Genomic DNA, 12,810 nt, shown 5'->3' on the forward strand with positions numbered 1-12,810 from the left:
CGAGATCAGGTTGCTTGGAGTATATTCTACGGTAACTACGCACTTTTCAAATGTGACGCCAGAATTTCACGTTTGAAATTTTCAGATCATTCTTTTATAATCATTTAAGGTGTTGTTTAACCTCTGGTCAATCCTAATTTAAGAGACTTATTATCAAAAGCGTTCTCATCAAGACCATTTTTTTTTTAATGGCATCTTCCTTGGCCCCTAGACAAATGACTGGCACTCCCTATACACAACCACAGTATATATAGATTAGCATTGACTCCTCTAGACCTATAGACCCCCCACCCCGGGCAACTGCCCAGTGTGTCTATGCTTTTTGACAGCTCTGCATTCAAAATTATATTATCCAATGTCCTTTTCTTTTAAAAAATGGTAAGATTTTGAGAGATTTAGTTACTACTTCTAGCGACTACGTCGAGGTGATAAACTCATCTTTTAGAGACACGCCCCGTAATCCATAAAAAAGAGATCATCCCTGTCTCTGTCTGTGTGTGTGTGTGTGTGTGTATGTGTGTGTGTGTGTGTGCGCGCGCGTGTGTGTGTGCGCGTGTGTGTGTGCGCGTGTGTGGGCGTGCGCGCACACACACACATTGAGACACGTCAACATGTTTAATTATTTACAGAAGCAACCGAGTTAACCACTGTGCGATCGCTTGATCTGCTAGAAATAGCAACTAAATCGTGATCAAATCATCTTGAAAACGGAAAGACACATTATACAATGAAGTTTCAGATAGTTACTATAAACAAGGAGGGTCATTGCTGGAACACTTTTTGATCATATGTTTGTTCGATCCCAGTCGACCTGGGGCTAAAAGAACAACGAATACTAGATATGGAATCTACATTGGCAGCTTCATTACATAAACAAGCTCACGTGGTCTGAGATTTTGTTCTGCATCTGTTTACTCCTTTTTCTTTCTTTCACTTCATAACAGATAATGAAATTTTAGCTTTAAAAGATTACTACAATCTTCCTTCCATACGAATTTGAAAACGAGACGAGCTTATAAAAGCACGTATCGCCCGCCAATACATTATATACATCAAACATGAAGCTTGAAAAGATTTTAAATAAGTCTCTTCGTTTGTGCAAACTCCAAGTCCGCTACCAACATAGTAAGTGAGACCTTAGTTACCATTAATAATCATCTAAATAGTAATTCTTTATTATAAGTTTGCCTTTTGTTTTAAGAGAGAAAATTAAGATATTTCCACATGAAATATTCTTTTACTTTCTATAGACAGCAACAATGCAAATATTGTTAATTTTCTTAATATTATAAACCATTCAAATATTTTGGGACGCATATTTACACACAAATACTTATAAATATGCATATTACTTTTTTTGTTTACATGGAAGTATAGCAATTTCTCCAGCATGTATTATTTATTTTTCTTTACTTCAGTAGTAGTGACGGATCTTTTCCTTTTGATGGACTATTCATGCTGACAACACAAACCCTAGATTGCTGAAATATCCGCACGAAATAAAGTGAAGTAAATATTAAATACTTTAAGAACACAAGAGGACTTGTAAAAATGATTTTATGACATTAGCATGTAATCATAATCGTGATAATTTCTTTATCTTACAACAAAAGCAACATAAATGTAAATATTAATAGAGATAAATAGTATAAATAATAAAAGAGCAGTCCTAAACAACAACCTATTTGTTTTAAACTATTCTTAGTTTCTCTATACATATGTTGTTTATAGCATAATTCCTGCTGTAAGCAATAATAAAAGTCTGTTCTATCTCGAGTATTCGTGATCCTTTTAATGGTAGTAAGCTCAATGGAAAGGGTAGCCTGGATTGTTAATGTGTTAATGTCGGTATAGCTAGTTTTAGATTCACTGCCAGTTGTAAACAAGTGTTTACATCTCTCCATAGACAGAAAGTGCGGAGACGAAAATTTGGGAATAGCTGTCACCCGAAGTCCCGTCTATAACCGTAAAGAGAAAGAAAAGGGTGGTTTGTTTGCTCGTTTCTTTTTTTCTGTTTTTTTTTTTCCACCCAAGATTTCTAAACTTATTCTTCTGAAAGAAAAAAAAAGATTTGACGGACGTCAGAAATGTGGCCCATATAAGTTGAAATTTCGCTATTTTGACGGGGTTTTTTTTTTTTCCACCGTGCTCTCGGTAATGAGTCTGGAGCATCTTTTTAACAAAAAAATGCTTTTTTTTTTATTTAAAAACCCTTCTGTCTTCCCCCTCTCAGGACCGATTTTGTGGGTACTACGCACTTAAAAGCAATAGAAACCTTTTCGGTTATGAAAAAGAGTAATTATTTTCAGACGAAACGGTGTGTGATTAAAGGAAGATTTAGCTATTGTTTCTAGCATATCCCGTGACCACCTTCCTCGTTTCTTTCTCACTGATAATATTTTCTCCCCATTAATAGCAAACTCATTTATGCAATTAAAAATTTTTTTTTGTAAAATTTATGATTTTTATTAACTCTAAACTTTACAGGTCATGGGATATGCTAGAAACAACAGTTAAATCTCCCTTGAATCACACGCCTTTTCGTTTGAAAATATTTTCCTTTTTTTTTTTACCTGAGACTTCTTAGTTTTTAAGTGCGTAGTGCCCAAAAAAAATCATTGTGCGTAGCGCACACAAAATCGACCAAAATCGGTTGGGAGAGGGGAATGACGGGGGTGAGAAATTTTACGTTGTTTTTTTTTTTTTACCTCTGCTAAAAAGATGTTCCAAATCATTTGCAAGGTCACAGTGAAAAAAAAACAGTCTAAAAAATCCCCATCAAAACGGAGAAACTCCAACTTATGTGGCCACTCGACCCTCCACGCGTTTGTAATTTTTCCCTTTCTTTCCCCTTGATGTACGATGAGCAGCTATTCAAAAGCGACAGATTTTTAAAGGCGATGAAAATTAATCAGGTGTCCATGAAGAGATTATAGAGATATGTTCACATTTTACAGCGAGGCTAAAATTTTTATAAATCGTTTATATTTTTAAAGCATCCACGTATTATATTGTGAATCCGACTTAATTTTTACACTTGAAATGTGCTATGAGTGCGTTAGCACTTGCTCAGCTATATTTGCATACATAAAGAACTACATAAAATTCGACTTAACCAAAACAATATTTGCCCCCAGCATGGTTATATGCCTTATATAATATATTTTGTGTGTGCGCACGCGTCTATGGGGTGGGCACAATGTGTAATTTTTATTGCATCTTTGACTGAGAAAAAATATATTTCTTTACAAATGCTCACTACCTCACAAAAATTATATCAGCTAAGCAAATGATCTCTAAATTCATTAAAAGCACTATAACATGTTCAGGACACTATTTCAGAAAATTATCACTGTTCTCTTTGAATATATAAAACAAATTTAGCTGGAATAAAATGAGTAAGCGAAGATAAGGTAAATTTGCCTCTTTAATTCTCCAGAATTACATTTGAAAACAGACTCGTATACATCAGTATCCATTCTTAGACATCAAAATGATTACAAATGCAACAAAAATTAAAAAGGTCATATGAAAGAGGATCATGGAAAAATGACAGATATAAAATTAACGAAACTCGACCAATTCAAAAAACTCATCATGAAATATTCTCCATATCTTCTTCACGATCTGCTGGGGTAGATCTCATCCCGATATAGTTATGCAGCATGCAGTTAGAGGAGAAAGTATTGAAATTAGTCATTACTCATTTTACCCCATTTTCGTAATCAGCTTTTAAAAATTGAAAGCTATCAAATTAGACATTAGTATGGGGAAAAATTGATTTAGGATCCAACAATGAAAATAATTTTGATTGTTAAACACCAAAAATTATCCAGATATTTTATTAGCAATCTCAATTACAATCTTCTTGAAAAAAAAAGTACCTGTCACCTGACTGTTCCAAACTCTCTCAACTTCAACAACTATGCTGACCAATTTTTACTCCTAAAGACGAAGCAACTGTACAAAATGAAGATGCAATATTTGTACTGTAATGATTTCTAACAGGTAGGGAGAAAATAACAAGAAATCAGAAATTACTCAACCCGAGCTAGCTGTCGCATGTGTTGCTAGAGCTTGAGGCGAAGTATTGTAGGGAGGGTGCGCTATTTTATATCTTTATATATAAAAGTGAAGTTGTGTTCGTGTCTGTCTCCTACGATTTAGATTCCTAACTACTCCCACATTTTGCGGTGCAGTTTAACCAAAAGCGGGTATCTTATAGTCGTGATTCATATCGAGCCCTTCTGGGTATTAGCGCGCGTCTACGATGAGTCAACGATTTAAAAAAAAATTTACCATCATTTTTTTTCCATTTTTAATGCATTTTTTCCTATTTTTTGGCTATAACTCTCTAAAAATGCTTATATATTTCCCTTACAAACCCGAGCAACGCCGGGCGATACTGCTAGTATATATTAAAATTTGTATCCAGAGTACTACCCCCACAAAACGCTACGCTACTTTGTGTGTGTAGATAGATTCTTTTATGTTTCAGTCATTCGACTGCGGCCATGCTGGAGCACCGCCTTGAAGGGTTTTAGTCGAACAAATTGACCCCAGGACTTATTCTTTGTAAGCCTAGTACTTATTCTATCAGTTTCTTTTGCTGAACCACTAAGTTACGAAGACATAAAAACCAGCATCGGTTGTCAAGTAAAGGCGGAAGGACAAATGCGCACACACACACTCATATATATTATCAGTGGTGGCGAAGAATAGCTAGGAAACTAGGGCATGCAGTCAACTTCCCCCCACCCACTAAGGTTGGCAGGGGTGATTTCCGAGTGTTTCACCCACCCCCGTTTTCTGTGAAAAGTGTAGTATTATATGCCTTGAAATATGAGGAGTCTGAAAATGAAAATTGTCAGTTTCTTCTTTTTGCTCTATGCGTGAAATAGTCAAGAAAACTCTGATGTCACATGACTGAATTCAGGTCTTAAGAAGGGATCAAAAATACTTTCTCTGTTGGTTAAATCTTCTTAGAAAGTAAGCATGGGTGCATGATAAGAAGTTTGCTTCCCAGCCACATGGCTCCAGGTCCAGTCTTCTACTATAGCCTTGGGTCGACTAAAACCTTGCAGTGGACTTGATAGAGGGAAACTGAAAAAAAAACTATATATATGTGTGTGTTTGTCTTTCACCAATGCTTGACAACCATGCTAGCATGGGTTGGACGATTTGACTGAGGTCTGGCGAACCAGATGGCTGCACCAGACTCCAATCTGATCTGGCAGAGTTTCTACAGCTGAATGCCCTTCCTAACGCCAACCACTCCGAGAGTGTAGTGGGTGCTTTTACATGCCACCGGCACGAGGGCCAGTCAGGCAATACTGGCAACGGCCATGCTCAAATGGTGCTTTTTATGTGCCACCTGCACAGGAGCCAGTCCAGTGGCACTGGCAACGACCTGTGGAAAAATAGAAAGGCAGGCAATGCATGTATTGCATACATGGACCCTTTGCCCGTGATGTATATATATATCATAACCTCGTGGCCTATGCCAGGGGTGTAACCAGCCCACTTATTCCTTCATTGGACACTAAACTCTGCTTGCGAAGACCTGTTGAGGCAAGTGAAATCGAAATCAAATTCGATGACTGGCATCCATGCTAATGGAGCACAACGGGCACCATCCGAGCGTGATCGTTGCCAGAGCAGCTAATTGGCTTCCGTGCTGTTGGCACGTAAAAAGCACCATTCAAGCATGATCATTACCAGCGTAGCCGTTGCCAGTACCGCCTGACTGGCACGTAAAAGCACCCACTACACTCTCAAAGCAGTTGGCGTTAGGAAAGGCATCCTGATGTAGAAACTCTGCCAGATCAAGATTGGAGCCTGGTGCAGCCATCTGGTTTGCCAGTCCTCAGTCAAATCATCCAACCCATGCTAGCATGGAAAGCGGACGTTAAACGATGATGATGATGATGATATATATATATATGACAGGCTTCTTTCAGTTTCTGTCTACCAAATCCACTCACAAGGCTTTGGTTGGCCTGAGGCTATAGTAGAAGACACTTGCCTGAGGTGCCACACAGTGGGATTGAACCCAAAACCATGTGTTGTGAAGCAAACTTCTTGCCACACCTACACCTATCACAGATAGAGGATCATTACTAAGTTGACATTATCAAGCAATAGTTATGTCTTACAGGCATTTAGGTCTTTCGCTTTTGCTGACAAACACCTAAAGGTAGTGTCTCGATGAAAATACTTGTCAAAATCTTACCCCATACAGTGATGCATGGGCTTGTATCGGTTATTTACTTTTGAAAAGTACACTGTAATTAATTACATGATTCAAGTATCTCAGAAAACTATGTTTAATAATAGTTTCAAATTTTGTCACAAGGCCAGCAATTTTGAGGGGTGGAGTTAGTCAATACCATCAACCCTAGTACTTGACTGGTACTTTATTTTATCGACCTCAAAAAACAAAGTTAGTCATAAGCGCTGGAGAAGAGTCACTTGTTAGATTTGTCACTTGAGTGCCTCACAGTATTTGTTCCAGCTCACTACGCTCTGAATTCAAATCCACCTTAGGTCAATGTAAACCCTTCAGGTTTGACAACAAAGTACCAGTCCAAGGTAGGGAATTGGCCGAATGATGGAACATCGACAATGCCTTGCCATATCTATTTTAGCTCCATGTGTTCTGAGTTCAAATGCTACCAGCTGTTACAGGGAAACAGGTTTTTGGGGACCCAGCAAAAAACGGTGATAAGTTTGAGAATCCTTATAAAGTGTGCTGGAAAGCAATACACATTTCCAAAAGATTTGGGCTCAAATAAGCAATTCGACACTGATCCTGTATTCCATGTGGAGTATGGGTTGGGTATTGTGCAGAGTTCAAACCAACTTACTCGTAATAAGACATACAGAAAATGTAATTGGTATTTTTAAGCTTTATTATAACATATACACCAACTTGTGTGCCAATGTTATATAAAGTTTTAAAATACCAATTACGTTTTCTGAGTTTCTTATTACAGTGTGTGCGTAGCCAGCAGAGTGACATAATTTGAAAGGTAAAACAATGCAAGGAAATGCATTGTGACCCGTGGTGTATGACAATATCTGATAGCCAGGTCAATACAGCGATATATATGTGGAGTGGGGTGGGTAGCTTGGTCTCTCAATCAATTGTTGTGACAGAATAGTAGTTGCTTGGTAAGTAACTATCTGAAATCATGTATTTAAACTGAGGCAGTTACATCATGGAGAAATATTTTAGCCTTTTAATAACACAAGATTAATGTAAAAAATAAATAAGACTGAAGCAAAATAACACTAAATATATAGTGCGCGTGTTTTTATTGGCTAAACTGGCAAAATGACCATTCCGAAATATAACAATAAACTTATATTCATTTTCCATTTATTTCTTGTGGTGTCAAAATTCTTGTTTTATAACCGCTTCCTCCACTAAAACTTATCTCCATAAAATAAGCAAGTCTGTTTCCTCTGTGGCATGTCATCTTTAGAGAATTATTGAATCTTGAGATATATCCCATTCTCAAGTGGAAATGATCCCACTGCATGGCACTTTGGGCAAGAGTCTTCTACTATAGTCTTGTGAGTGGATTTGATAGATAGAAACTGAAAGAAGCATGTCATGTGTGTGTGTCTATGTCCCACCCACCCCCATCACCACTTGACAACTGGTGTTGGTGTGTTTATGTCCCCCATAATTTAGCGGTTCAGCTAAAGGTACCAATAGAATAAGTACTAGGCTTTAAAAAAAATTAATAAGCCCTGGGGTCGATTTGTTCAACTAAAAACCCTTCAAGCACCACCTTGTGAATTGACTGGAACAAGTAAAAGATAAAAGACACTCACACACACCAAATATTCTTTGGTTCTTTTACTGCATTCAGTTACTGGATTGCAGCCATACTGTCACATTACCTTCTGGGTTTTACTTACTCATACTAATCCCAGTACTTATTTTATCGTTTTCTCTTTTTTGAATATTCAAATTATGTGTCCTAAAAGAACAAAAGCATTAATAAACGTTAAGCATAGAGATGCACAGTCACTCACAAATGCAAACATACATCAATCTGACTATATTAATGAATGGCCTAATAATACAGACTCGTCAAATCCGCACAGAATTTCAAACTGATAAACAAATATATCACATTAAAATTCTGTTATGACTTGACAATATGTGACCAAGATTGGTGGGCAATATGGATTGTTATTTTTTTGGAAAATTTATGATTTTTATTAACCCTAAACCTTATCGGTCATGGGATATGCTAGAAACAACAGTTAAATCTCCCTTAAATCACACGCCTTTTCGTTGGAAAATATTTTCCTTTTTTTACCTAAGAGGCTTCTTCCTCTTAGTTTTTAAGTGTGTAGTGCCCCCAAAAAAACATTGTTATCTACTGATAGTTTATCAAATCTAAAAGGATTTCAATGATTAAAAGAAAGATTAGAAGTATACTGTTAAAAATAATTATTTATTTGAAAATAATATTCAAATAAGAATGATTTGGATATCAGGCCATATAGATAAGAAAGTTAAAAAGTGAATGGAGTTGAAAAAAGAAACAGGGCACAAAAATAAATAAATAAATAATAGCTGTGTGATTAAAAAGCTTGCCTCCCAACCACATGGTCTTGGGTTCAATCCCCAATGCATAGCACACCTTGGGCAAAGTCTTGTAAGTGGATTTGGTTGGTGGAAACTGAAAGAAGCTTGATATATTCACGTGTGTGTATCTATGCAATTGTGTCTTTGTTTTTGTATTGTATATGTTCCCACCACTACTGCTCTGCTTAACAACCTGCTGTTGGTTTGTTTACATCCCCGAAGCTTAGCGATTCAGTGAAAAAGACCTATAGAATAAATACCAAGCTTAAAAATAAAATAAGTACTGGGGTCAACTCGTTCAGCTAAATCTCAGAGATTGGTGCCCCAGCATGACCATAGTTCAATGACTGAAACAAGTAAAAGAAAGATATCTAGCCCAAGTATGATAATTTAGAAAAAAGACATAGACAAGAGTGATAAAAACACTTAGAAGAATTAATAGATAAACTATCAAGCTTTAATCCACCATTATCTCAAGCACGTTTATCTGATAAAACTTATCAGTTAGCAAACAGTACAAATAATAATTTGAGTGGCTAAAATCAAATCATGTTCATCACTAACATGATATATGGAATTGGTTTTATGCTCCAGTAGACACTAATTTAAAGTCAGTTTTCAAAAGATTAATGTTAACAATTCATTTTCACAACTCATTAATCTTTTAATTCATAGCAGCAACAAAAAGCTATTCAATGCTTTTTGTTATTTTATTAAGGTCAGGTTTTATGGTCTTGGTTAGGTTTTATGTGCCTTTTTCCTTCTCATGGATTTCTTGCTTTATATACAGGTGTTTTTTTTTGTTTGTTTGTGTGTGTGTATGTATGTATGTGTGTGTGTGTATATATATATGTGTGTGTCTTAGCATTGGATTACAACCAGTACTAGGGTACTGCATTGAAGGGTTTTAGTCATACAAATCAACACCAGTACTTATATTTCTTTTAAATCTAATACTTTTTCTATCAGTCTCTATTGCTGAACTGCTTTGTTGCAGAGATCTAAACAAACCAACACTATTTATCAAGCAGTGGAGGGGGACAAACACATATGCATGCGTGTACACACACTCACACACATACACATGTGATAGGCTTACACACAGTTTCCATCTACCAAATCCACTCACAATATATTGGTCAACCTGGGGCTATAGTAGAAGACACCTGCCTAAGGTGCCATGAATGGGACTGAACCTGAAACCACATGGTTGTAGTTTTAGCCATGTAATAATGTAGTCAGAAATTAAAGCTACCGTGTATTCAAACTTTCTGTGTAGAATATAGATTTCAAATATAATTCATGATTCTAATGTAAATATATCAATATGTAGGAGTGGCTGTGTGGTAAGTAGCTTGCTTACGAACCACATGGTTCTGGGTTCAGTCCTACTGCGTGGCACCTTGGGCAAGTGTCTTCTACTATAGCCTATATATGTATGTATGTGTATATGTTTGTGTGTCTGTGTTTGTCGCCCCAACATCGCTTCACAACTGATGGTGGTGTGTTTACGTGGTTTGGCAAAAGAGACCGATAGAATAAGTACTAGGCATCCAAAGAATAAGTCCTGGGGTCAATCTACTCGACTAAAGGTGGTGCTCCAGCATGGCCACAGTCAAGTGAGTGAAACAAAAAGAGTAAAGAGTATGTGCAATGAAATTCTACCAAGTTTTCTTCTCACCACCTATCGCAATCCTTCCAAAATAAATGAAACTTTACACTGTCTCTTGCACCAAACACCTCTGCAAAAAAAACTGAACTAGAAAGTGTATGTGCATATGCGAGTGGGTGTGTGTGAGAGAGAGAGGAGAGCTGTTTACTGTTTATTACTACATCGAAGAGGTGTCAATGTATGTTGACTGGCTTGGTATTCAATATAGTTGTTCAAACATACTAGAAATAGCTTCCAAACCTCTTAAATTGTCATCTTAAATAAAGGATTTACTGAACAGTGTAATTCCTGATATACAAAAAGGTGAAACAGTCACAACAGGAATGCCTTTCATCGTATATTTGTTTGACAGACTGATCTGGGGTTTAATAATAAAAACAATGTTTACTTTGAGTCAATGAGGGAAGGCTTTTGAGTGGCCACTGTATCTGCTACAAAGAACAGCCATTACTGCCTTGAATTAGAAAAGCACTCCTCAAACTATGTGCACCAATATACCAAGAGGCAAGATAATATGTAATTACATCAGCTGTAATTATCAGCTCAGAGAGCAATGTTTCTCCTACTATATTTAGTAAGTGTAACAGCCTTCCTGTTCAACAGGGTCTATCCACTTGGAAGACTCAGCACTTCTTTATACAACTGACATCCTTCATACATATCATTTGCTTGTGTCAGTGTAATCTTCTCTCATATACACTATATTAAGTTCATTTTATATTCAGTTTCTGTCTCAGCTCATTTGTATTCTGTCGTTCATGAACACTAATATCACACTTCTGTTTAAGCACAGTGTTACCAGCTAAAGTAATAGCTTCCTGAACTTTTTTCAATCCATTTTAACTCTTCTTTTGGAATACCCAACTCCACTTAATTAGGTCACTTGGCTAACAGAATTTATCAACTTCTAAGGTATACATCTAGCCTTTTGGAGATTTAAAAGAATTTGAAATTAATTTAAATATTGTAAAGCCTTAATGTGAGCTAAGTAAGAATGTAAGCACATTCTTTCTGTACTTTTGATGTGCAGGTTATCCAACATATCGAAGATATATGTTAAGAGATGCTTTGCTGAAACTTACTGTATTTTCTGGTGTGTAAAGGAATATCTTTTAAAAACTTTAGTGTATGTCATTTGGTCTCTGCAGGATTTGAACTCAAAATGTAAAATTTCTAAGTAATATTATAGTATTATAGAGTTAAGTTAAATAGAAATATTGGTAATCTTCTGTGTCTGGTTAAATCTTACTGTGTTTGCCCCCAAAATAAGACTCGGTCTTATATTAATTTTGCATCCAAAAATTGCACTAGAGCTTATTTTCAGGGAATGTCTTATACTTTTGTGGAAAAAATCCAAAAAGAGAAAAAAGTCTCATCTCCTCGTGTAAAAGGAAAAAATTGCAAAAAGGAAACTCATGTTTTTAGTTATCAAAAGTTTATTTATTTGCTTCTTGTTTTTAGTCAAGTACAAACATTTCATCCCCTTCTGGAACATCATTATAAATCATCAAACCCCAAATTTCAGACTGAATTTCTTGTAAATCCATTTTCTGTAGAATCATGGACCCCAATCTCTCATGTTTGACAATATAACTTTCCTTAAATGAACACTTTTTTGTCCAAGTACCCTGCTCGTAGTGCATTGGCAACGCTACTGTCAGTAATTTTATTTCATGAATTCTTCGCCTAATTCACAACTTCTTGGAAGTTGGATTTGACAAAGTTTCCATGCTGATTTCTCTCCATTCTATGTTCGATGTGTTCATTCACTTCCATCCGCAAATAATCCTTGAAGGGCTTGTTTATTACATGATCTAATGTTTCTAGAGATGAAGTCATTCTCATGGGAATCATTATGTGGTCAATTCTTCTTTCAGAAAGCAAGGTTTTCATATCTTTTACGTGGTGAGTACTGGCTGAATTCTTTGAGAACCCCCTAAAACAAGTGGCTTAGTTAAATCAACCCATTTTCTTATAACAACTTGTGTGCACCAAGCCTTTCCCGTTTCAAAGACATATATGCCTAAAACTCATTCTGTTTTCTCTTTTTTATCCTTTGTGATAAGCAGTGGAACTTTTGTTCTGTCAAGACGAATTGCTAAAATACAAGTAACTCTTGCACTTTCATAACCCATTGAGGCAACATAGATTGACAAGGCACTGTCTGTTGAACTGTCATTTTAGATCCTTGGCCCATAAACACTGCAGTCTCCTCCGTAGCAATAATATTGGAGAGATTGTATTTAGAAAAGTTGATACCATCAACGAAGGATGTGAATGTTGAATCACTTCAGCATCCTCCAGCTTGAACAGTGTTGTCAATCATAGAGCTCATGTCGCTAAAGGAAGTTATCCAACTGTGATGCCATTGCAAGAGCAAATTCTTAAATATCTGCCCTGCGTACAACCAAACCCTTTGTTCTTCTGTTATCAATCCATCCCGAGGTGATATCTTCCAGCTCCAAAAATAACAGTTATCAACCTGGTCCACACTTGCATTTCTTAGCACTTCCCTCATCCATCTGTCTGC

At 36.5% G+C, this 12,810-nt stretch overlaps 1 protein-coding gene across 1 annotated transcript in view; it reads left to right on the forward strand.

Moving 5' to 3' along the window:
* Positions 1-627: 627 nt before the first annotated feature.
* Positions 628-12,810, forward strand: part of LOC115216892 (alanine--glyoxylate aminotransferase 2, mitochondrial) — a 53,235-nt gene continuing 41,052 nt past the window's right edge. Inside the window, exon 1 of the mRNA XM_029786424.2 lies at positions 628-1,125. Coding sequence (XP_029642284.1) covers positions 1,059-1,125 — 67 coding nt within the window. The 5' untranslated portion in view covers positions 628-1,058. The remainder of the gene's footprint in view (positions 1,126-12,810) is intronic.

Source organism: Octopus sinensis, linkage group LG1, assembly GCF_006345805.1.
Source record: "Octopus sinensis linkage group LG1, ASM634580v1, whole genome shotgun sequence".
Classification (NCBI taxonomy): Eukaryota; Metazoa; Mollusca; class Cephalopoda; order Octopoda; family Octopodidae; genus Octopus; species Octopus sinensis.